Source organism: Brachycentrus maculatus, unplaced genomic scaffold (genome assembly GCF_059751285.1).
Source record: "Brachycentrus maculatus isolate JH-2025_06_01 unplaced genomic scaffold, ASM5975128v1 h1tg000008l, whole genome shotgun sequence".
NCBI lineage: Eukaryota > Metazoa > Arthropoda > Insecta > Trichoptera > Brachycentridae > Brachycentrus > Brachycentrus maculatus.
In genome coordinates, this window is record NW_028280763.1 from 778,188 (window position 1) to 804,490 (window position 26,303).

General features: G+C 33.3%; 2 protein-coding genes across 7 annotated transcripts in view; one reads left to right on the top strand and one right to left on the bottom strand.

Moving 5' to 3' along the window:
- Positions 1 to 26,303, top strand: part of mRpS16 (mitochondrial ribosomal protein S16) — a 121,960-nt gene that overhangs the window by 66,598 nt on the left and 29,059 nt on the right. The gene's annotated exons all lie outside the window — the stretch shown is intronic.
- The window catches only part of Mctp (multiple C2 domain and transmembrane region protein), a 136,415-nt gene that overhangs the window by 19,090 nt on the left and 91,022 nt on the right, over positions 1 to 26,303 (bottom strand). For 3 of the 6 annotated variants that reach the window (XM_088260744.1, XM_088260754.1, XM_088260788.1), the window contains 6 exons: positions 6,688 to 6,839; positions 4,834 to 4,992; positions 3,753 to 3,939; positions 2,032 to 2,240; positions 1,037 to 1,250; positions 331 to 476 (listed from right to left, as the gene is read on the bottom strand). In XM_088260744.1, the coding sequence (XP_088116870.1) occupies positions 331 to 476; positions 1,037 to 1,250; positions 2,032 to 2,240; positions 3,753 to 3,939; positions 4,834 to 4,992; positions 6,688 to 6,839 (1,067 nt within the window). Of the gene's footprint in view, positions 1 to 330; positions 477 to 1,036; positions 1,251 to 2,031; positions 2,241 to 3,752; positions 3,940 to 4,833; positions 4,993 to 6,687; positions 6,840 to 11,119; positions 11,304 to 12,133; positions 13,530 to 23,258; positions 23,614 to 26,303 lie in introns of those variants that run through there. The other 3 variants (XM_088260769.1, XM_088260761.1, XM_088260779.1) reach the window with 3 other exon arrangements.

Below are 26,303 nucleotides of genomic sequence, written 5' to 3' on the forward strand. Positions count from 1 at the left end.
GAATGTTACACGTGTGTAAAGTGATCACTTAAACCAGCCTTTGACGGTCGTCAGCCCCTCGTATTTTAACGTCTTATCCCCAGATGAATAAGGATCATCCTGAATGTGACCCCTATAATGGAGGTCGATGTATCATAAAAAACCAATTTAGTGCCTGTTTGCTTTTATAAATTAATTTAAATATGTATGTTTAAAATGCAATCATGCAATGGAGATTGAAGTGTTAAAAAAACCTGTTCGGTGCAGTCTTGTTATTATGAATTATGAATTAAATGAAATAAATTTAAAAACTAGAATTTCAACATAATTAAAAATAAATAAAAGACTTACTGCAATATCTTTCCAATTTCAATAAACCACATGATAATTGACTTCAGTCTTATAACATTTCGGAGAAAAACTTGTCGCTTGAATTTTATTTCTGTGTGCATATATTTGTTTTCTCTCGGATTGAGTGCTCGAACTCCGGCTTTTATCTGCAAAATTAACATTTTCAACAGCATTTATTAATATAAGAAAACAAGCTGAGATTTTGAGGTTAAGGTATAATGGTACAACTGCTATAATGGACAGTCAGCCAAACTCGTAGTAAATATTTCTCAGAACTACATATCGCTCACTCCTTTCAAGAACGTCATAAATAAAAAATTGTAAATCGTAAATTTTCAGTTGTGCGTGTTTTCGGAATGCCTAGAAAATGTACTATATCCCAGCAAAAGAGTCATATTTTTAACTTAATATTTACCCGCTACAGGGCAGAAAGTGTTGTTGTTGCATTTTGAAAAAAAGGTATTGCTTAACCATTTTTAAAAAAATATTCCAAATATTTTTCAAATAAAGAAAAAATATTCAGGTTTTACTTAAAAAGATCTGTTGCATAGTAAAAAGTTCAAAAAGTGGCTGGATATTTATTTTTAATATATTGTGTTATTTAAGTTAAAACTTTTAAAATGTTCTCCTGAAAAATCAAGTTTTTTGATTTATGACATTCTTGAAAGTAGTTTCAAATGTATAATTAATTTGACTATTGACTTACAGGATTCCAAATGACAGTCATTTCTAATAATATTTGCGGATAATTCCCTTTCGCTCGTGCCCTCATTTTTTTATCTTTCAAAGAATACCATCTCTTGTCTCCATTTTTAATATTTAATAGCGGTATGGCCAGCTTCCCTAAGAACTCTACTTTGTGGTCATGATCTTCATCATACACCGTTATTTCTAGGACCGATGTTATGTCCTTTACATTGCTGAAATTAAAATAAAAATTTATTAAAAAAAAAAAATTGATTAAAGTTGCATTATTACAATATGGCTACAAAAAATGGAAAAAAATTCTTTAAAATAATATGTAACATCCTACGTACAAAACAATTAGTGAAAATCTATTATGCTTAATGTCAGTCTATTTAAAAAAATGGGATTATTGGTTGGGGTGGTACAAGTGATGCACATTTGTATAGTGTTATATAGTGTTGCTCAAAAATCAATCATAAAAATAATACTGTAGAACGGGGCTACTTGAACTTTGATGTGTTACTTGAGCTCAGTACAAAAAAAAAATTAGATCTGTATTTGGTCTACAATAATGAACGTATCGACATGATTGTTTCCCTGACAGGTGACACTTATTGTCACGATACGTTCATTATTGTAGACCAAATACAGATTTAAATATTTTTTTATACTGGGCTCAAGCAACACATCAAAGTTCAAGTAGCCCCGTTCTACGGTGCTTAAAGTTCTGAGACAGACACCTACAGCGAAAATACATGTAATAAGCAAATTACAACTCATGACAGTCAATCAACTATGCATATTCATTGTCGATAAATAAGAACCTAATATCTGGTTATGTCAAAAGTCTACGTGACCAGTAGGCATGTATGAATCGATGTATGGATGTGAAGGAAGCTTGGAGAGAATGGCCAGAACAGAGGTTTGTGGAGTTCCATCCTCTCTGCCTATCCATGCAGTGAATCGACGTGATGGTAGTAGCAGTAGTATGTTCAAAAATGATGATAAACTAACAATGTGAAGATCTTCATCCAGTTAGGTTGTAGTGTCTTGTATTCAGTGTGGGTTTGTAGCCGCGAGTTGACGAGCTCCAACACGCAGAAAGGGTCTGATTTTCCACCCAGGTCTGCGGCAGCTAGGCCTTTAGCTCCGAATACTTTCACGCAGAGCCATCCTACTCCCCCGGAACCGGTTTCATTCCAGATGTCGAGGCGATGCCACGCCTGAAAACAAAACGGCAACAAATTCATTTGAGAATAAACCAAGTAGTTAAAATGGAACATATCGCTCACTCCTTTCAAGAATGTCATAAATCAAAAATCGTCAATTTTCAGTTTTGCGTGTTTTCAGAATGCCCAGAAAATATACTATATCCCAGTAAAAGATGCATATTTTTAACTTAATATTTACCCGCTACAGGGCAGAAAGTGTTGTTTTTGCATTTTGAAGAAATGGTATTGTTTAATTATTTTTTAAAATATACTTAATGTTTTTGAAATGGAGAAAAAACCTTCAGGTTTTACCTAAAAAGATCTGTTGCGCAGTAAAAAGTTCAATAAGTGGCTAGTAGTTTATTTTTAATACATTGTATAATATGTATTTTTAAACTTTAAAATCGTTCTCATGAAAAATCTAGTTTTTTGATTTATGAAGTTCTTAAAAGGAGTGAGCGATATTTTACATACATATATACATAATTAACGGCAACCAAATTAACCTAATTAACCCATTTTACCACTAATAAAGATGACATAATTTGTTCATACAACACACTATTTAATTTACACATTTTTTTTTTACAATAACATTAAGACTTATTACACAGAATAAAAATGGTGAAACATAAAAGCATAATTTTGTTATTGTTTGTAAGCTAGATTATTATGGCTCATCCCCATGTAGTTTTGGAAGAGTGTGTTCAGTTCAGAGTTGTTAAAGTAACTGTCATTTTTAGTTTTAAGGTAAAAAATCACTTAAAAGACAAACCGGCGAATCTCCAGCTTTGTGAGTCAGTGACAAATTGACCTTAGCTGGTGATACGCTGGCTTTGTGTTGCAATGGGTCAAATGATATTTTCAAAGGTGTCTCAACTCGATATGAAACATGTATCTTTCTTCCCTTTTTTTATGAAAGAAGATGGAAGTCTGATCATTCCAGGGATTACACCCGGCATTTGCTTGGCTTAAGCGATCACTCTATACACTTGGGTAACGTTCATTATTCTGCCCATTATTCAACATCCACATTCCATTAATTCTTGAAATCTGTTTATAATTCCAATGGTCTTCGATTATTCCGCATACCAGTAAGGTTTTTGATACATTTGTGAAGTAGGCCAATTGTTACGTCATCAGTTAATGGATTTTTGAGGTACGTATTAGCTTATTATGAATCTCACCTATGTTCAAATGGGATATTTATAAGAGTGAAAGAAATAATATGCCGCCAGCAGACAAAAAATTAACATGCTGATATATAAGTACTAAGAACTCGCAGAACCCACTGATTGTATTTTTTATAAAAAACAATATTTTGAAAGATTTGAGATTACGAAAATAAAAAAGTGGAAGTTTTCTTTGATATTATTTTTAATGTTATAAAAAATATGGAGTAAGTAGCTCTTATAATACTAAAGTTATCGAATCAAAATTTACATATGTGTGATTTCAATCCCCCTGTTAGAGCCGGCTAGGTTAATTTCACTTCAGAATCAATGCCCAGGATTTATAACTTACATATTTATCTTCTATGTTTTTCTTTTCTCTAGGGTTGTCTTGGTAGTTTGTGAGATCAGTAATAGTTTCGGATGAGGTGGTTCCACTGATGGTGAGAAGAAGAAACACTTGTCCATTATTGTCTTCCAAGTCCTGAGTGATGCTGTGAGTCTTCTCTCTTTCTAGCATGGATAGGTCAATCACGCACCTGTAAGAAAGGTTATATGAGCTTTAGAGAAGTTCTGTAATGTTTTTAAGGATAGAGGGATGTGATAAAGCCAGTATGGTGCCTAATAATGATAACATTTAGCGGCTTCATCCATTGCTGGAATGAAAAATAAGAGATATTAACGTATTGTTATTGGGTGGGTTTTTCATCAACTCCGACTCTAATTAGTATACTTATTAGGGTCGTATACTATATCACAAGTAACCGCGAACCCAATTCCGATCTGTACAATGTTTTTGGCATCTCTCTACTCACATTCTACCAAAAGTAAGCAAATACTGATGCTACAATTAATAACAACTAGATATTGCATGTGTGAGTCTGAATAAAAGCCAAGAGCTTCTATATCAGATTCGGGAATTCAGCAGGAGTTTTCAGAGACAGAAAACACGGGTTTTAGGATTTTTTTTTCTCTTTTACTTTTTTGCACCCTGCTTATAAATGCAAGGTCATGCTACAGGTAAGGGATTCTAACACTTTTACTATAGTGCTTTCCAGTATGCATTATTTGGGAGAAAAAAAGGAGGGTAGAGCAGCGTTCAGCCACTCCACTACATTTAGCTCCGTAAATATTGGTCATAGTTATTCTACAATTCCCGGCTTCGACGTTTATCCTCCTTCACTGTAGTTTTTCATCTCCACAACTATACTTTCCAGGTAGTCCATGTACAAATTGGTGACGATTCCGCTTCTTAGCATCTCCTGCGGGTTCAGGGAGTCGATGTTGTGAGCATCACACTCCAGTTGGAGAATCCACCTGTTTCGCTCAAACATTGGGCAAGACTTCAGTACGTGTTCCACAGACTGAGCAGTGGCGCCATCACAGTTAGGTTGGCTTATTTTATTAGTTGATACTTATCTTGAGTAACTAACCTTCCCAGAAAGTCGTCTTTGGATTGTTTATCCCTATCCCACATTGTGATTTCCAGCAACTGTTCCTGGTCATCGTACAGATGGAGGTCGAATTGTTCTAGCCAGCAAGGATTCAGGGACCTCCAAACCACTTTGCTTTTGTACTTTTCATTGCCTAATCTGAAACATAGTAATCACAAGGATTTAAGCAATGTTAACCTTTTTACTGATGGGTTTTAATGAAGATTTTTAGTATGGTAACACGGCATACTTACAAACCTTTCCTGAGAGTACTTTAGTGGGGGAATAAATTACCCACAAAATTTCAATCATGGTGTAAACATTTAGACATTATGAAAATATACATGCAATAAAAAAAAACAAACATATCGTAGTAGTACAGGAGAAAGTGACCAACTATTAAAACGTAAAATGTTCAGGAGGGCCATTTAAGTCACCTTTGCTTGGCAAGAAAATAAAAATCAATGCAGTTAGTCATTTTTAACTAGTCAATATATTATACTTCCAAGTTTAAAATCCTTTGGGATTTTTTCAGGGCAATATTAAGGTAGTAAGATATCAAATAGTCAATGATCACGTTTTTGTTAAACAATGCACTTGGTCACTTTCTCCTGTATGACCACGATATATAGGTAGGTCTGCTATCCCCTGATTATTTTATAATTTATTTCAAAACATATTACATACATACGTCGTATATATAATATTCCCGATGAGTAGTTTCCATTTCTCATTTTGGGACATGGGATTGAGGTCAACAAGACTTATACACAAATGAGAAAGTTAAAAAAAGAAAAAAAAAGAACAAAACTAAGACATGGCAAAATATATAACAATGAAAGGGTCAAGTAAATAGGCATATAAAAAATAAGTTAAGAAGCATGTTAAAAAGATACAATTGAGAAAATATAACTAATCACTAGCACAAAAATATCTTTCCATAAAATATTTTTTCAGTTCATTTATTTTGGATCCCTGACGGGGTTCTATTTAATAGATCACGGGTTCCCAAAGTGTGCGCCGCGGCGCCCTGGTGCGCTGTAGAAAGTCAAGAAGGGCGCCGTGAGTCGATCCTCTATCATTATCTGAAACCATAAATATTCTCGGGTACCTACCTATAAAGCAACAATTTCTTTTTTGAAAGCTAGCATCATTCTACCTAACTATTATTATTGTAGGTACCTATTTCTTTCGACTATAATATATGTATATACATATCGCTCACTACTTTCAAGAACGTCATAAATCAAAAATCACCAATTTTCGGTTGGGCGTATTTTCGGAATACCCAGAAAATGTACTGTATCCCAGCAAAAGAGGCATATTTTTAACTTAATATTTGCCCGCTACAGGGCAGAAAATGTTGTTTTTGCATTTTGAAGAAAAGGTATTGTTCAATTATTTTTTTGAATAAACTAAATATTTTTGAAACGGGGAAAAAACCTTCAGGTTTTGCCTAAAAAGATCTGTTGCACAGTAAAAAGTTTAAAAAGTAGCTTGATATTTATTATTAATACATTTTATTAAATCTTTAAACTTTAAAAACGATCTCCTGAAAAATCAAGTTTTTTGATTTATGAAGTTGTTGAAAGGAGTGAGCGATATGTATATACATACATAGTTACATTATCTATCCCAAATGGCTTACTAAAGTAGGGCACTGTGACAAAATACTTAACTTGTAAGTGCGCCGCGGGCTGAAAAAGATTGGAAGTCCCTGTTATAGATGTCAGGCAGCTGGTTAATTTGGGTATAGCCAGATAACCATACATTTTCTCTGAGATGCTATCAATACTTGTTCTAGTTTTGACTAATTTGGGAGGAACACCTACTAAATATGGTGACAGTTTTTACCTAAATTTGCAGTAGGGGTCACTGGATCTTGTATCTTGGTCCATAGCTGTTAACCCTCGCGCCTCCACTAGTACGATGGTCACTACAGAGCTCCATATCTGACACTTGAGTCTTTTGTTGACGTCGCATAGTTTGGTGTTGCGTTGAAAATACTAGAACAAAATAAAGTGAATTTGAATCAAAGAAAAAAAAACATGTAAAATATTATTTTTTTTAAATTTTTTTAAATGTGTCCACATACTTGTTCACATAATCTGGATTATCTTCAATTGCAGGAGTTATTTTCATATTATTTTTTGACATCTCATCAAAGATGAAAGATTCATCTTTGATGAGATGTCAAAAAATAATACGAAAAAAAAAAATAATAACTCCTGTAATTGGCGATAATCCAGATTTTGTGACCAAGTATTTGGACACACTCAAAATGTAAATAAATTATCTGGTCAAATTATAAGCTTAAACGATAAAAATGAAAGTGATATTTTCTGGCATTTCTCATGTGTGTGATTATAATCCAGGATTCGGACCTCACATACTAATTAAAGGGTTTCTGCTCAACAAAAAGCTTATTTTCATCTCACCAATAGATGTCGGCTGTCCAAACTTAAAACATTGTTTTTTTTTGCATTTTCGGACTAAGTAGAATCTACTTAGTCCAAAAATGCAAAAAAACGTACTACAAAAAAATGTCCCTTACTGTGTTTTGAGTTTGGACAGCCGATGTCTCTAGTGAAGTTCTGGTGATTCAAGAATAATGTTTTAAAATTGGTTCATATATATAGAACTTTCAAGAATTTAAGTAGTGTGGTTGTCAATAATGGGTAAAATTGGTGAATGTTACACGTGTGTAAAGTGATCACTTAAACCTGCCTATGGCGGTCGTCAGCCCCGTAAATGCCCAGACTTCCATATTCTCATATTCATAGTAGACTCGAGAGTGGCTCGATGATCTGGGGGCCACACGAGCTTAAGTACTCTCTTATGGTAGAGAAAGTCCAAAAGAAGTTTTTGAGGTATCTCTACATGAGAGAGTACGGCTATTATCCTTGGCTCTACCCGACCCAGTTTCTCCAGGGTATGCTTGGCTACAATAGTTTAGAGACTAGAAGGAATGCGTATTTGATTACGCATTTTTATCGATTGTTGCGCGGTATGATCGATAATCCTGAAATTATCCAGAGCATTGGTCTGTATGTTCCCGATAGTAACCTAAGACAGCGTCGGCATAGATTGTTTCAGATTCCTATACACAGGACCAACCTGCCGATGGTTATGCCTGTAGGAAGAGCTACCGCTATGTTGAACAATATCACATTGGATATTGATCTGTTCCATGTGTCCGAAGGAGTTTTCCGAAGCGAGATTCTTCTACACATTTAACAAGAGTCTTCTTGTGTAATTTTTAATTTGTTTTTTTTTTTTAATATATACGCCTTAAATGTTTGTTTGTAATGTATATATTAATTATTGAATAAATTGAATTGAATTGAATTGAATTGAAATTCTTCTTCATCTTTGACAAGATGTCAAAGAATAAAATGAATTTAAATTTAAGAAGAAAAAAAAGATAAATATTAATTTATTTTAAAATATATATATTTTTACCAACAAACCAGGGATAAACCGGGATCCATTGTATTCGCCATTACCAACACGATAGATTGGCGTAGGACTGACGAAAGTGAAAGCGAACGACGAGGAAAATTCTTCACACTTCTTATACGTACTCAAGGTCTGGTAACACGCAAATGTGAATCATGACGTCTACGTCATATGTAACATAATGATACATGATTCGATAATGATGCATCGCGAAGGTATAGCTTTAGTTTGGTGTTTGGTTCAAGCTACAGCTTCTCAAACTTTATCAGTCTTCGCGACCCGATTAATAAATTAAATTAAAAAATTAAAGGTTTAAAAAAATATTAACTAAGTGAAGAAACATATAATTTTATTTATTTATTTAATATAGTAACAAAAAATAATACAATTTAGTTCATATTATTTTTTGACATCTCATCAAGAAGAATATGGAAGTGTGGGCATTTACGGGGCTGACGACCGTCTTAGGTTGGTTTAAGTGATCACTTTACACACGTGTAACATTCACCAATTCTACCCATTATTGACAACCACACTACTCAAATTCTTGGAAGTTCTATATATATGAACCAATTTTGAAACATTTTTCTTGAATCATTAGAACTTCACTAGAGACATCTATTGGTGAGATGGTCGTCAGCCCAGTAAATGCCCAGACTTCCATATTCTTCTTCATCTTTGATGAGATGTCAAAAAATAATATGAAAATAACTCCTGTAATTGGAGATAATCCAGATTTTGTGAACAAGTATTTGGACACACTCAAAATGTTGTGAACAATTTCGTTCATTTGCTAGACTTTTCTACTTATAAAATATCTAATACTAGGTACGCTGTTATTCTCCAACAAAGAGACTAAGCTCTTGTGCTTGGAGAGGGACTTACACTCATTGTTTATTGTTTGTACAGTACTTATGAATGATATAATAGTTTTTTTTTCCTTTGTGTGTATTTTTTTCTTCGGTTAACATTGTATAAAAGGCGTTTAATTATTTTTTTAAAATTTTAATATCTTCCTTTTTATGTCTGTATAGATCCCGAATAAAAATAAACATTGAAATTATGATGTAGGTATTTAAATATATTTTTTTTATTTAAATCTATTTTTTACTTAATTTCTAAAAATCTATATTGTCACGTATTTCGATGCATTCCGCATCATTTATCGAACACCGTATAGTAATAATGACGTGGAATGCATCGAAATACGTGTCATAATATATTTCATGAAATAGTGGTATTTACCAATTAAAACACAAACTAAAAATGGATATATATTACCACAAAGTGACTGCCGAATCCGGTAATGAAACATTTTTTTCTAACCGTTTACAACGCCATTGCCGGATATGTGGATCATTACCGATATCGATGTTAGGGAAACAGTGTATTAAGCGATTTGTCATCGCGAGGAAAGCGAAAAAAACTAACCGCAACATTACAAATATTTTTTTATTATTCACGGAAAATCTTATTACTCGTAATACTTTTTGTGCATATGTGAAACAAATAATGTTATTCATGATAAAAAAAAATAAACACTGACAATACGATAGTATACAAAATGAAAAATTATTATAGAACACCTATTAATTAGATTTAAGTTTTGTACTGACATTTCTTGGTGAAACTGCATTTCATATAATAAAATAACTAAACGCTTGTATAATACCATTTAATGAGTTTTATTTCATTACACGCGACTAGTTTCGAAAGCAATCAGACGTTTTCATCTAATAACTATGTTGCTGAAAACGTCCGTTAGTTTTCGAAACTAGTCGTGTGTAATGAAATAAAACTCATCAAGTGTTATTATTCAAGTGTTTAAATAAACAAAAAAAACAAAATGGCATTCCACAAAGTCAATGCCAATTAAATAAATAATATAATAAATTTCAACTATATACATATATATGGCCTGGCCCTGGACTGGTACCTGAAGCGGAGGGCCGATCACCTTTCCTTCATGTGTAAACGATCAAGATAACTCTGCGTTTATATGACGCAGTGCCCTATGCACCATTGGGGTGCGGATAAGGGTTTATTTTTTTTTATTTTTTTATTATATACATATATATTTTGCCTCCTGAGAGCCTGTATCAAGCTCACCTCTTTTACAAGGCATCAGGTTCGCACCGCCCAGGACGACCACTGCTGACAATTCGTCGGCAGCTCTCGTCTGAACTTCGCCTTCGCTAAGAACAGCAACCCAAATGGATATGTCATAATATAAGACATCTAGACCTGCTTCTTACGATTCCGGAAGGCATGTGCGAAGGCACAAACTACAGAAGACATGGACCAAATTATCTCCGACATGCGTTGTAGCGATTACAACGAGTTAATTTCCATTACTCATTTTGGGACATGGGATTAATATTAACAAGACTGAAAAACAGATAAGAAAGTAACAAACAAGAAAACACAGGGCAAAATGGAAGTTATAAGGCAATAAAAGGTACAGTAAATAGACACATAAAATAACATAAGGTAAAAAGCATGTTTATAGAAAAAAAGAGAAAATATAACTAATCACTAACACAAATATCTTTCCATTAAGTATTTTTTAAGTTCGTACATTTTGAATCCTTGTCTGGATTCAATCATAAAAGCATTGTTAACTTTGTGGTATGGTAATATAAAACTTTCCTTATCATTCATCGTTCACTTGGTGTTTTAAAGTGGTATTACACAAAGTGAACGATAAATGACAAGGAGAGTGTTTAATTAATTATGTTATACGAAGCATCACCCTACATATTGTTATTGTATTATTTTTATGGACAAGTTAGAGGAGCGATATTTATTAAGATATAAAATCTGTTACCCTATGGACCATATCACTCTTTTCTTTAATTCTCGGAAACTTGTTTCCCAATTTTTCCAACAGTTCGCACGGCAAGGGGAGATGTCCTGGGATGTGGTGTGGAGTTACAACTTGAACTGTCGAAGGTATTCCGGATCTAGTCTTTTCTTCGTCAATGTCCTCCTTCTCTTGGTGACATTCTGATCTGGTTGACAATAGCGAGTTCAAAATTACTAAAAACTTTATGTTTGGGTAAAAAACAAATTTGGTCCAATATATTTTCAAGAAACAAAACAAAAAAAAAACAAAGCAGATGGCAAATTTGACGATTTGATTTAGGGTTTTATTCGTCAAAAACTCAAGTAATCAAGTATACAGCTGATGCCAAAATTCAAGCAATGAATTATACAACCGATGGCAAATCTCAAGTAATCAGGTATACAACCAATGCCAAAACTCAAGTGATCAACCGATGCCAAAATTCAAGCAATAAATTATACAACCGATGGCAAAACTCAAGTAATCAAGTATACAACTAATGTCAAAACTCAAATAATCAACCAATGTTAAAACTCAAGTAATCAAGTATACAACCGATGCCAAAATTGAAGTAATTAAGCAAATAACCGATATCAAAATAATGTATAAGTTATTTGGTTTGATGAACAATTCGTGTGTTGAATTTGGTGGTTAAAAATCTAAAATTACACCGACGATTGAAAGAGAAAAAGGGGATATAGGAACTTTAACTCAGAAATCATTCAGATTTTTAGTTTCAAAGTGTCGGTTACGCCTTTTTTTTATGTATCAAAGATTATTGGACGCTATTCAAAATACGTCCACAAAATTTTTACATGACCGTCAAAAATCAAAATTAAACTCTCGTAAAAATCCCAGTTTACGATATTATGTACAAAACCAGAAGCTAAACAACTGATCGATAAATATTTTTTAATGGTTGCTGTAAAATATCTTGTTATTTTGTTTTGAAACCTTGAAAAATATTGGAAAGATGAAAAAAATCAAGTCACTTACAGCTTACTGGCTTCAGATGTATCAGAAACAACAGCGTCATCTTCTGCCATCATGCTTTTAGTTTCGGCGTCGGAGGGCACTTCGGCTAAAGACTCATCCGAACCGAACTCTTTGCACTGCAGCTTTAGCCCACCTTCGTCTCTTTTTGTGAGGTCGTCCTCGTTTGAAAACAGCTCTTTTTTTAGCAGGCTTATCTCGCTTTTCGATAGTTTCATGACGTTGTCATTTTCGTCTCCCAGGTGTGCGGATTTCTTCAGCATTTGTTTAAGAATCTTGATTTTATCTGATAGTCTCAGCTTCCTCCACGGTTCTTCGATTGGCGGACTGGGAATGTATTCGAGAGAAGAGCATCTTTCTACCGTGACGTCAGGTGTAGTTCTTGGATGGATGGCTTCGACGCTCTCGGATTTCTTGAGGCTGCCGCTTTTCGAGAGATGCGACACAAATTTGTTGATCCTTGGAGAAGAGATGTTTTCGACAGTCTCTTGTAGGTCCTCGTATATATCTTCCACCTTTGCTTGTATCTTGTCTTGAATCCTGGTGAGGCGATTTTTGACGCGTTGAATTTTGCTTTCGTCATTTTCCGCCATTTTTTCCTATTTCTTTATCGCTACTCCCGAGAAGACGTGGACGTGGGCGGGAATAACCAAATAAAACACTACACTTCGTTTACATTGAGTTTGTTTAGGTAATTAGCGCTTTGCAGAAAACTTTTCAGCGGTTTAACAGCTACGATAATAGATGCAAAAAATATATAGACGTTAAAATTCAAACTTTTTCATGATATTTCACAACATAAGACGCTTAAATTACGCACCGTAAGCGAAAATTTGTATGATTTATAAATCTGTGAAAATTTCTGCAAATTTCATAGTTAAATCTCGAAATTAGGGAAACTGTCTTTTCGTTATCTATTTTATTCAGGTCTTTCAACCCCTATCCGCACCCAATGGTGCATAAGACACTATAAAACATTGTATTGATCGCTAGCTAACCCTCTATCTACCAAGCGGGTCCAACGAACGCGTTCCGAAGTTAATGTTGGGTTTATTTAAACTTTTAATAAAACGTATACATTAATGGAGATTAAAATATAAGAATATTCTTTTTTGATACCTCAACATAGATGAAGAAGAATATAGAAGTCTATGTATTTACAGGGTTTACGACCGTCATAGGCATTATAAAGTGATCGCTTTACACACGTGTAACATTCATAAATTCTACATATGATTGATACAACCACACTATGCTATATTTAAGCATTATACAAATTTAATAAGCTTCTAGATATATTCGTATTGTATCAAACTCGTAACATAGAATGCACAAGTTTAAAATTGCCATCTTGAGTTAATTTAAAAAAATGACTCCCCTGAAAAACGAACTCGGGACCTTCAGAATGGTAGACAAAACGCTCACTCCTTTCAACAACGTCATATATCAAAAAACTTGATTTTTCAGGATATCGTTTTTAAAGTTTAAAAATAAAATGAAATGTATTAAAAATAAATATCAAGCCACTTATTGAACTTTTTACTGTGCAACAGATCTTTTTAGGTAAAACCTGAATGTTTTTTCTCCATTTGAAAAATATTTAGTTTATTTTTAAAAAAATTATTAAACAATACATTTTCTTCAAAGTGCAAAAAAAAACACTTTCTGCCCTATAGTGGGTAAATATAAGGTTAAAAATATGCCGCTGTTTCTGGGATATAGTACATTTTCTGGGCATTTTGAAAACATGCACAACTGAAAATTGTATTTTTTTTATAAATGACGTTGTTAAAAGGAGTGAGCGAAAAGTTCTTATCACTGAACTGCGGAAGCGGCTGTCAAAATGTCAAAAAGTAGAAACACCTATAATCGTATTACATATCAAAGTATATTTCCTGTTCAAAAATATTAACAAATCATAGGATGTCGTATGAGATTTTCTGTGATCTGGCCTTACCTATAAAAGTTTCAAAGCTTGTCAGTAATTTACTGAAGTCTTCATTTACCCATATTTATTTATGTTTATAAAAAATCTGTTAAAAGTTTGCCTCATAATTCATAGAGCTTAATTCCAAGAGACGTCATGTTTATGCTTCAGATGTGAAATTTTCACGAACGTGAAATTTTCACATCTGAGTACCTAGGCATTTAACACGTTAGGTGTGGGGTACGCGCCAGGCGCGTACATGTAACATTTTCCCAGATGCGGAATAAGTGCTATGCGCGTATGGCTTATAATGGCTTAACATATCGTTGCGCCATTACAGTCTCGACGAAATAATGTGTCTGTATGTAATGATTAAAAATACAAAAAAATATATTTATTTTTTTAAATAACGACATTTCGAGTGTGTCCAAATACTTGTTGACAAATTTGGATTGTCTTAAATGAGAGTTATTTTTATATTTTTTTTAGAAAAATAATGAAATTATAATATTTTCTAGTGTTTCTCACGTACATGAATATAATCCAGGATTCGAACCTCACATATAAATGAAAAAGTTTCTGCTCAATAAAAAGCTTTTTTTATCTCACCATAGATGTCTCTAGTGAAATTCTGGTCAACTCAAGCAATGTTTCAAATTTGAACAGTATATACACAAATTCCAAACCAGCCTATGGCGGTCGTAAGCCCCGTATATGCCAAGACTTCCATATTCTTCTTCGTCTATGTTGAGATGTGATTTTTTTTTGAAAATTTGTTATTATGTCAGCATCTTGTGATTGTAAAAAAAAACTTACCAACTAAATAACCATCACACCGCTTCCCCGCAGGGGTAGGTAGAGAGAATAGAACGCCACGCCACTCTGTCTTTGCAAACATTCTTCGCCTCTTCCACGTTCATGCATCTCCTCATACATACCCGCCGATTATAACGACTCCTAACCTGACCACTTTGAAGTATTTGGCATACCTGATCGTGCCATGTTTTTCTCGGTCTTCCTCTGCTCATTTTCCCAATAACATTCGCCTTATAAATTTGTTTTTGTGATTGTTTGCACTATATTGAACGCAGTGAATGTGTTGAGCTCAAATCTATTTGAGCGAATCGTTCTACACGTTCCATGCTGCAGAGCAGTAATATTTCTAGTAACTTCACTAAGAGAGCGGTGTTCCATGACCTTTGATATCGATGCCAGCTTTCGAGCTTAAAGCTTCAATTTTCTAAGTAAAATTACTTGGCAAGGATCGATGCGTGCTTTAATCTGACGCTTGAGAAATAGCGGAATATCGAAAATAAAGTAATAAATATCTTCATTAATCGATTCGGCAATCACTTGGCGGTAATATCTACCCATTTCAAATTTAAATTTCACTTGGTAAATCCAAATATTTCTTAAAATCTATTATGTGCTTCGATGCATTCCGCACCATTTTCAAACATCGTATGTGAAGCTAAGTGTTAATTTTAGAGTTGTATCCTTGGGGTGATACTTATGGGTAGAGAATATTAAAGAAGCTGTCAAGCAGCACGATGTCCGCCATGAGCAATGTAAGGTATTACGATTATTGCTGTTACGTTCAACAGATGGAGCTATTCTTACGGTAAAAAAACTGCTTTGCAACAAATGGATGTTTTATTTATTGTAAAAACATTTCTCATCTTTAGGAGATTTAAGATTTTGAACAAACTGATATTTACACTTTTGTTATAAACATAGAAGGATAGATAGATAGTCCGCCTCCGTGGTGGAATGGTTAGCGTGTTTAACTACCATGCTGGAGGTCCTAGGTTCAATTCCCAGGGGGAGGGGTGTAAATAAATATTCGTGATTTTACATTCTAATATTTATTTAATATTACCCTGGACTGGTTCAAGAAACGCAGGAGTGAACACCTTACCTTCATGTAAGTAACGATCAAGACAACAGTGCGTCAATACGATGCAGTACCCTATTCACCATTGAGGGCGCATAAGGGTTAGAAGACATAGATAGAAAGACGCGCCTATTCGAATTTTACGTTGTGTTCAAATTTCAAAACAATCAGTTGATAGATTTAGAATATTTAAGATTTTGAACAAACGAACATCAAATTTTTTATTTACAAATAAGGTACAGGGTGGCGCAAAACTACTCACCCTATCGAAAGATGTTATAATTTTTGCAAATGGCGTTGTATGTCAATCATATTTGACATTTCGCTCACTCCTTTCAAGAAAGTCATAAATCGAAAATCGTCAATTTTCAGTTGTGCATGTTTTCAGAATGCCCAAAAAATGTACCATACCCCAGCAAAAGAGGCATATTTTAAACTTAATATTTACCCGCTACAGGGCAGAAAGTGTTGTTTTTGCATTTTGAAGAAAAGGTATTGTTTATTTTCTTTTAAAAATCCTAAATATTTTTCAAATGGAGACAAAACCTTCAGATTTTACCTAAAATGATCTGTTGCATAGTAAAAGTTTAAAAAGTGGCTTGGTATTTATTTTTAAATCATTTTATTATATTCTTAAAATTCAAAAACGATCTCCTGAAAAATCAAGTTTTTTGATACACGACGTTGTTGAAAGGAGTGGGCGAAATGTCGAATTCGATTGACGTACGACGCCATTTGAAAAAATTATAACATCTTCCAAAAGGGTGATTCATTTTGCGCCACCTGTAGTATGTCCGAATGCGAATGGCGTGATTTGTATTCGTTGAATAATCGTTAACGTTTAAACAGGACTAGTTTTTACACTATTTACATTTATAAAACGTTACTGAGCTAAAAATAAACACAGACTTGTATCTAGGAAAACACAAACGGAAATATGGAATGCGACTGCAATACCTAAGAACAATGGTCTATTTATGTTTCACTAATTAGTGAGTTTTGAAGGGGGATTATTCAGTATATTAGTATCTTAACAAATAAACTATGTTTATATTATTCTCAATATTATTAATATTTAAAGCATTTACTTTGTGGTTAGTCATTTTTACTTATTTTTTTTTTTTCAAAAATGTTAATAAAATTAGTATATAACCACTCACCGAGATTTTTACGTTTACCGTTTTCGAGACGTACCCGTCTCTTCGTCAGGACAATCACTAACACAGCATGCAAACAATACTACCATTCACCACCATAGCACCATTTACACACTCAAAACTACACAAAATGTCTAACACATGCGATTTTTGGTCGACCCGAAGACACATGTTAACAACTTAAACATGTTTTTTTTAATGTACGTTTAACCTCAGCTCGTAACGCATGTCTGTATTGAAAACTATAGTGCATGTTGGTCTTCGGGTCGACCAAAAATCGCATGTGTTAGACATTTTGTGTAGTTTTGAGTGTGTAAATGGTGCTATGGTGGTGAAAGGTAATATTGTTTGCATGCTGTGTTAGTGATTGTCCTGACGAAGAGACGGGTACGTCTCGAAACCGGTAGACGTAAAAATCTCGGTGAGTGGTTATATACTAATTTTATTAACATTTTTGTAAAAAAATAAATAAATAAGTAAACTAACATTTTTGGGAGGCTAGATAAAATAATATGCTGGTTATTTTTTAAAAATTAAACACTTGAATATACCACTGTAATGAGTTTTATTTATATAAGCATATAACTAGTTTCGAAAACTTACAAATTAAAATTACCAGAAGATAAAAACATCTGCAAGTTTTCGAAACTAGTAGATATAAATAAAACTCATTCAGTGGTATATTCAAGTGTTTAATTAAAAAAGTTAATGCCGAATCAATAAATAATAAAATAATATGTTGTTTAAACAACAAGGCAGGGGATGAAAACCAATATTTGATATAAATTTTCTACAACAAAACAAATTTAAATTGTATTTTATTTATTGACTTGGCGTTTAATTTGTAGAACTGCATTTTAATTTATGTATTAATTTTAAATCAAACACAGATTTTTTGAGTCTACTAAGTTGTATTTTATTAACAAAAAACAGATAAAAAATTATATTGTAACAATTGTTTCGCCTTGTTAGGGCATTATCATGCCCTAACAAGGCGATAATGCCCTAACAAGGTAAGATAAGGCCTTGTTAGGGCATTGATAATGTCCTAACAAGGCGAAACAATTGTCACAATATAATTTTTTATGTGTTTTTTGTTAATAAAATACAACTTAGTAGACTCAAAAAATCTGTGTTTGATTTAAAATTAATACATAAAAAAAAAATTGAATGGATAATAATAATTACATTTGAAATACGAAAAAAAAAAAAAATCTGTATATTTATATCCGCCTCCGTAGTGTAATGGTCAGCACTCTCGGCTACCGTACTGGAGGTCCCGGGTTCGATTCCTAGGAGGAGGGGGTCAAATAAGTACAAGTGATTTTTCACTCCAATATTTATTCAATATAACCCTGGACTCGAACATGAAGCGGAGGGCTGATCACATTTCTTTCGTGTGTTAACGATCAAGATAACACTGCGTTTATATGACGCAGTGCCCTATGCACCATGCGGATAAGGGTTTGAAGAAGAATAAAGCTTTTCCACTTCTATTTTAGTTAACTCGCTACTTAGTTTCGTGACAACTATAGAATACATTTGTGGTAGAAAAGTGAAAAATAATTCAATAGAAGGGAGTCTACAGAGAGACAAAAAATGAGAAGTGGTCTACAGGATGAAAAAGTTTAGGAAACTGTGATCTGAACGATCGCGAATATTAAAAGTTTTATACTGAAAAACATATTTCGAGAGTTTAATTTACTTGGGAAAAGTTCTAGAGGCGAATCGTCTTACTTTATCCTACAAACTGTCAAAGGCATTATGTAAATATCATTAATTAATTATTCGCGTCGCGAATTAAACGCTGGTTTTACTTTTGATCAAGATGGCGGAATTTTAATGGAGAACCTTGTAATACAATTATGCCAAGAAGTAGTGTACGATTCATGGAGATAATTGTTATTAATTACTATGTATGTATGTAAAAAGATATACTGTCACATAAATTTAGTATTTAAATCGTAGGGAATGCTTTGCGTTGCATAAATTTGCATATTATGTAGAGTAAAACTTTGATATAACGGAGTAATTAATGGGAGGGGGCGTCCGATAAAGACGATAGTCCGTTATATAAAAATAGGTATAAAATAATTAATTTTTTGTTGTTGTTGAAAATATGAAAATTCTATTTAGATATTGAAAGCTGTCCCACCGCATGCCCAGATCTGATACAAAAGCATCTAGGCTTCCTTACAGATCTGCTCTTGCCAAGCAATTTTTTTGGAACTAATTTGCGAAATTTATTGAAAATGTGAAACAATATAAAATTGTATCCCGATTTTACTGTGAATTTACATTTAAGAGTTTTCAATATACCTGTCACTGCCAATCTAAATAAATACAAGTTTGTAAATCCGTCACCAAATTTTCTAGAATTACCCCGGTGTAGGCAGTGATTAGTATTTAGTTCAATTAGTCAGCTAGATCCGACTCCGACCCGACGCTGCCGGTACGCAGACGCCCACAACCCCGACCAGCACAGCAGACAGACACTATTTAGATATAAATGAAATACAAATATTTAAAAACACAAACAAAATTCTATTTATTTTCTTCAGATACTCGTCGTGAAGTGACGTTGATATCGACGCGCTTGCTTTCGGTAATCCTGCATTGAAAAGGGAATTAAGTTTGGTTTGCGCCTTCAAAGTTTGCTATTTTTTTATATATACTTAATCAACTCTCTAAAATTATGAAAATGCGCATAATATAGTTGAAATTCGTTATCTGACGAATAGTCAATAAATGTTATGAGATCGTCGAGATTTGATCTAACCACTGTTAACATAATTTTTGGACGTGTCGTTTCTTCTTCGCTATCTTTACTTGCATCCCCATTTATTAGGTTCATAGCTTCATTTGTTATTTCACTTTCAGTCATAATATTATGCCCAGAGTCACCTTCATCTATTTGTTTTTTTTTTCGTTATATCCGTCCTAGTTCCGAGTATTTTCCAGTCAGATCGGGATCCGACATAGGTGAAGTCAACACTATGTACGCTAGTTTCAGATGCAGTGGTACCAATATCTAATTCTAAAATCATGCATTCCCGTAATGTTGCAATGTATCGCGAACTATTTTTTTTATAATTTTTGAGTATTTTATTTAATAAAGTTGAATTTTTTATACGATTTCTATACATTTCTACTTAATAAATTTTTATAATCATAGTTGCGCTGAGCCTCTCCAAATAAATTGCTTTTTTTGATAAGATCACTTCCTTCAGGTTTTAAGTTTTTTATACATCAATATTATGAAGCATTTAAAATAATTTACCATAAAATACATATTTTATACCTAAAGTGACCATACGTCCCGTTTTGAACGGGACCGTCCCGTTTTTAGATAGCCTGTCCCGTTGTCCCCAAGTAAAGTTTCGAGACGTCTAAATATCAAATTTAAAAAAAAAGAGCAACACACGGTACCAATTAAAAAAAGTACAAAAAATCGAAGATAGTTTGTAGTATAGCCGTTTCATAGACCTTTGCTGAACAAATCCTAGCTTGATTTTGGTGCAAATGGCTACAGCAGGTGGCTGGTGAGTCATGTGCAAAGACTAACTAATTTATATAAAGACCGCCAACCCTTTAAATACATAATAAAACAACATAATTATTTCATATTTTTATAATTTGTTCCTCTTATTTTCTTTATCAACATTCCTTTTCTTTTTAATGATACATAAAAAACTATGAAAAAATAGTGTTTTCTTGAATATACATACTATTAGGTAAAAATTGGTAGACGTCCCGTTTTGAGGACAAAAATAAATGGTCAGTTTATATTTACCATATATTATATACCGTTAAAAAGAGGTCTGTTATATCGGGTTTCACTGTACTAGTATTTTTTACCCGGCTTCGCCAGTGATTTGATAAATGGAGATATACACAACTCGTGTACATGTATATATTATAAAAGATAAATAATTTATCATATTATATTTAATTTTTAAATATTTATTACTATTGTATTATTTTATTCAGCCTGCGTGGTGTAATGGTTAGTGTATTTAGCTAACGTGATAGAGGTCCCGAGTTCGATTCCCAGGGGGAGGTGAAAATAAATATTCGTTTACACTCTAAAAATATACAGATAAACGTGAGTCGAAGAGTAAATTCCCTCTTCCCAAGAGAGAACACTCTCCATTCCTTGCCACAACACAGCATTCCTCAGTAATTCCTTTACTGTCCAAGCGGCTAGACTCTGGAATGAACTACCTCTACATGTAAAAAATGCACCTTCTATCTTAACCTTCAAAAAACGCCTGAAACATCATTATCTTACCTTAGAACCCTAACTGTCCATCTCCTCCTCCCCTGACCCCTCCTCTCTTTCTTAAACTTGCTACCGAATTCTACCTATTTATCATTAGAATCCTAGAATACTTTTTTCTCTAATTGTTAATTAATTGTTTTTTAGTTTTTTGATAAAATCTATTACATCAGACAATAATATGTATTAACTTTTAAAAACGTCTGAGACATTACTATCTGTCATTAGAATCCTAACTGTCGATCAAACCTCCTCCCTCTACCTCCTTCCCTAATCTCCCTTCTTCCTTTGCCCTCCTTATTATCGTCTTTTGTTAATTTATGTTTCTTTTTAAATGTCAATTTGTAATTTATGTTTTTTTTAAATGTTCAAGTACTATCTGCCCACTGATTGCAAACGGCTATATATGGTATCAAACGTTTTGATCAATATCACTAGTCCGTCTTTGGTCGGTTGGAAGATATTGCTTTTTAGCAATAAGCCCGCCAATGTACTTTTTATTTTCTGTACATGAAGTTTAAATAAATTAAATAAATAAAATAAATTGGTAATTTTTTGTTGAGGTAACTGTCGACAATGTGGCCTTGGATTACTTGAACGCAAACACAATAGATAACTGCCTAGTTACATTGTTTTGTATGTGAATCGATAAGGTAAATAAATAAACCATGAAATATATTATTGAACTCTTTTGTCATTGCTTTACTCGTAGAAATACAATAGATAAAAAGAATCAATTAAATAATATGCATAATTGACGATAATGATACAAAATTGTATGTAAAATATGAAGCCAGCATGTAACATAATTCGGTAAGTCCCTTGCATACATTTAAAAGGGTCTCTGTTGAATAAAAACGTACTCAAATAAACCATACTAAAATCATTTGGTAAGTCTCTTGCATACATTTAAAAGGGTCTCTGTTGAATAAAAACCTACTCAAATCAACCATAGTTACTGCCGCGAACTCACTCAAGAAGCGACGCGTGAATTATATGATATATACGTATAAATGGGTTTCGAAATTCTTACATACATTTAATTAAGTTTTTGAAAGTAAAATTTTTATTTATTTCAACCATAGATTGTCCCGAAGAAGTAGCATTCGCTACTATGATATGAAGCATAAATATGACTTCCGAAATTTGAGTATTGTGGTACATGGGTAGAATGGTAAATATTACACGTGCATAAAGTGTTTACTTAAACCAGACGACGACAGGCCGTAAGCCCGGTAAATATCCAAATTTCTATATTCTTCCTTATCAATGTTAAGATGTCAAAAATTTAAAAATAACTCTCAAAAACGTTACTTCATAGATTTTGTTTGTATTTTGTATATATTTTGTAATTTATTAAGCAATATATTGTAATATTTATTTTCATGTAAATTATGTTCACATTTAAAGAAAAAGTTTTTTGATTTATTTGAAATTATTTTTATATAAAAGACGTTTAGGAGCAGAGGAAGACCGAGAAAAACTTGGCACGATCAGGTATGCCAAATACTTGAAAGCGGTCAGGTTAGGAGGCGAAACAATCGGCGGGTGTGTATGAGGAGATGCATGAACGTGGAAGAGACGAGGAATGTTTGCAAAGAGTGGTGTGGCGTTCTATTCTCTCTGCCTACCCCTGAGGGGAAGCGGCGTGATGGTTAGTTAGTTAGTTTTTTATAGACTTTAATGGACATCCCTCCCCCGAACTAGTCCGTTATATCGAGGTTCTACTGTATCAGCAAAAAAAACATTTTATAAAAACGGATAATTTTGCTATGAAATTGTATATTAGCGTTAAAAATATACATAAACAAATGAAAACGCACTCAAACTGTAAACACCCATAAATAATTTTTGCGAAAATTCAGTTAAACCTTAAATTTGACTCTTAAAAATAATTGACACTTGAAGTATAATTTATGCCAAACAAAACAATGTCTATTTCAAGCAAGATATGTGAAACACACTCCTGTCAGATGCACAATAACAACACATCGCGCAAAGAACGAACACAAATGCACTGAACTGTCAAATCCTGACTCTTGGTTCAGTGATTGCACATTGCTGGCAAAATTGCGTAATTTAGAGGAACGCAACGCAATTTTGACGTAAAACTTGCTTCTTGCCAGTTGTTTATATGGGAATTGCAACAAAATAGCGTAACAAGGTCGAAATTTACACCAACACGGATTACGGACGTCAATCGCCGACAGAACGCGGCCGGTAACTGATTGGATCGGAGAATATTGAAACTTTTCTCGACTGTTGATCGCCGACCGGATTAGAAGTTCTCAAACGTTTTGCACTCATGGCCCTGACAATGATTATTACATTCGTCGGTTCCACATTAACGAATGACTTCAGATTTAAAAGGAAATTGTTTAAACTAAAAAACATTTGTAAAATATAATAAACTGTTAATATAATTAACAAAATTTTGGGTATGTCTTAATCGTTATTCACAAATCTGGGTTTGTATATAATTGTTAATTAATGGTTTACTTGGTAAATACCACTTTTTTTATTAAAATCTACTGTGACACGTGTTTCGATGCATTCCGCATCATTTTAAAACACCGTAATACGGTGTATTTACTGGTGGTACTTACTAAAACATTTATTAAAAATGGATAGATTTTACCACAATGTGACTGCCGAATCAATTAATTGTATATAATTAACTAACTAACTAACTAACCACAACGCAGCTTCGCCGTTTCCCTGCCTATCGGCAAAGAGCATAGAAGGCCACAATACTCTGTCTTCGAAAAACATTCTTCGCCTCTTCCACATTCATGCATTTCCTCAATTTCCTCATACATACTCGTCGATTATTCGTCGACTCCTAACCCGACCGCTTTTATATATTTGACATATCTCTTCATTCCAAGTTTACCTCGATCTTCCTCTGCTCCTTTTTATAACTGTATATGTGTGTATGTAAGATCCACATTTTAATATGATTTAATTAACGAATAATTTACTTTGTATTTTCCTTTATTCCAATTTATTATTTCAATGTATTTTGTTCGTAAGAGCCAAAAATCACGAGTGGAGGCTTGTAAGATAAAAAAATGGGTTTCTCGTCATGTTTACATTTTGGCATCTCAACATAGATGAAGAACGATTTGTACACTACAGTCTTACATTATTCCCTCTTACTTTTACTTTAATTGCATTTTTATGTGTCTAACCCAATTGATTTTCTACCCTCATTACAGTAATTGTCTTCTCCCTTATCGTACATCAAAAGGCATTAATAATGACGTAGGGTTGCGTGTTGAAGAACTTGGTGTAATTATTACCTTCCGCCACGATGCCAACCCCCTTACGCGAAATAACATCTAAATGATACCAATTTAGTACCATAATGTCCAATTATAATTATGGTATTCCCTGACCTGTTAATAGTTTGACCTTGTAACAAAGGTCTATTTAAAAAAATAGACTAACTAACTAACCATCACGTTGCTTCCTTGCAGGGAAAGCAACGTGGGAAGCCTATCTTCCTTTTGAGTGGACTAGCATGTGAATGGAATCCAACAACATTTCATATATACTTTTGAAAATTAATACAAAGTTAACTAACTAAATAACCACCACAGAGCTTCTCCGCAGGGGTGGGCAGAGAGAACAATAGAACGCCATACCAATCTGTCTTTGCAAACAATCTTCGCCTCGTTCACATTAATGCATCTCCTCATACATACCCGATAATAATTTCGACAGGCCTGACCACTTTTAAGTATTTGAAATGCTTGATCTTGCCAAGTTTTCCTCGGTCTTCTTCTGCTCTTATTTCCGACTATATTCGCATCATAAATTTGTTTTACCGTTCCTTTTTCACTCATTCATTCCACGAACAGAAACCATCTCAATACACCTTTTTTAAAAAATTATCGGTAATGCTTTTAACTGCGTTGCATTCTTTCCTTCTTCTATCATATATCGTTTTGTAAAACATTTGTCTAAAAGATTCGCATTTCTACTTAATCGGTCTACTTTCACCACTTATCAATGAATTAATAATTTATCAGATATGAATTTGGTAAGAATAAAGAAAACGTTTATTTATTCCTTTTTTGGAAAATATTTTTATTCATCATTGACTTAGTGGACACATTGTAATGATATCTATCCAAAATTCAAAATTCAAATCCAAAAAAGTAATTTTTTTTGTGAAGTAATCGTTACAAAATAATAACAATAATAATAAATAAATATAAGTGATTTTTTCTCAGTCATATTTATTCAATATTACCCTGGACTGGTACCTGAAGCGGAGGGCTGATCACCTTTCCTTCATGTGTAAACGATCAAGATAACACTGCGTTTATATGACGCAGTGCCCTATGCACCATTGGGGTGCGGATAAGGGTTTTATTATTATTATTAATCGTTACTTAATTCAAGAAATGGATTCAACCGCCTATCATCGTAGACTTTAAAAAAAATGAACTGATTAAAAGCAGGAACCACCGTTTGACAACCACAAGATCAGATATAACAAATTACTATATACGTACTATTTATATGCCTTTAATATCATGCCGCGTTATTGATTTTATTATTATTATTATTTATTTATTACCTTACTTGTTTTAAAAGTACGAAAAATGATTGAATGATAATAAAAATATTATGGTAGTTTTATAGCATTTTTTTTATAAGTATGTGAATATAATCATGTGAAAGTTTATTATAACTTTATTATTTATCTTTATCAAGACTGATTAATATATATTTATCAGTCTTGATTAATTCCTATAGTGAAAATCCAAACAGGGAAAACTCTTGGGAAATCGATTTGTATAAGAAAATCGAATTACGACGAGACGTTTTTGAAGCACGTCGAAATACCAGGTTTCCAATTTTAAAGGAACAAATCCGTGATATGAATAAAATTGTCGAGTTTTCTG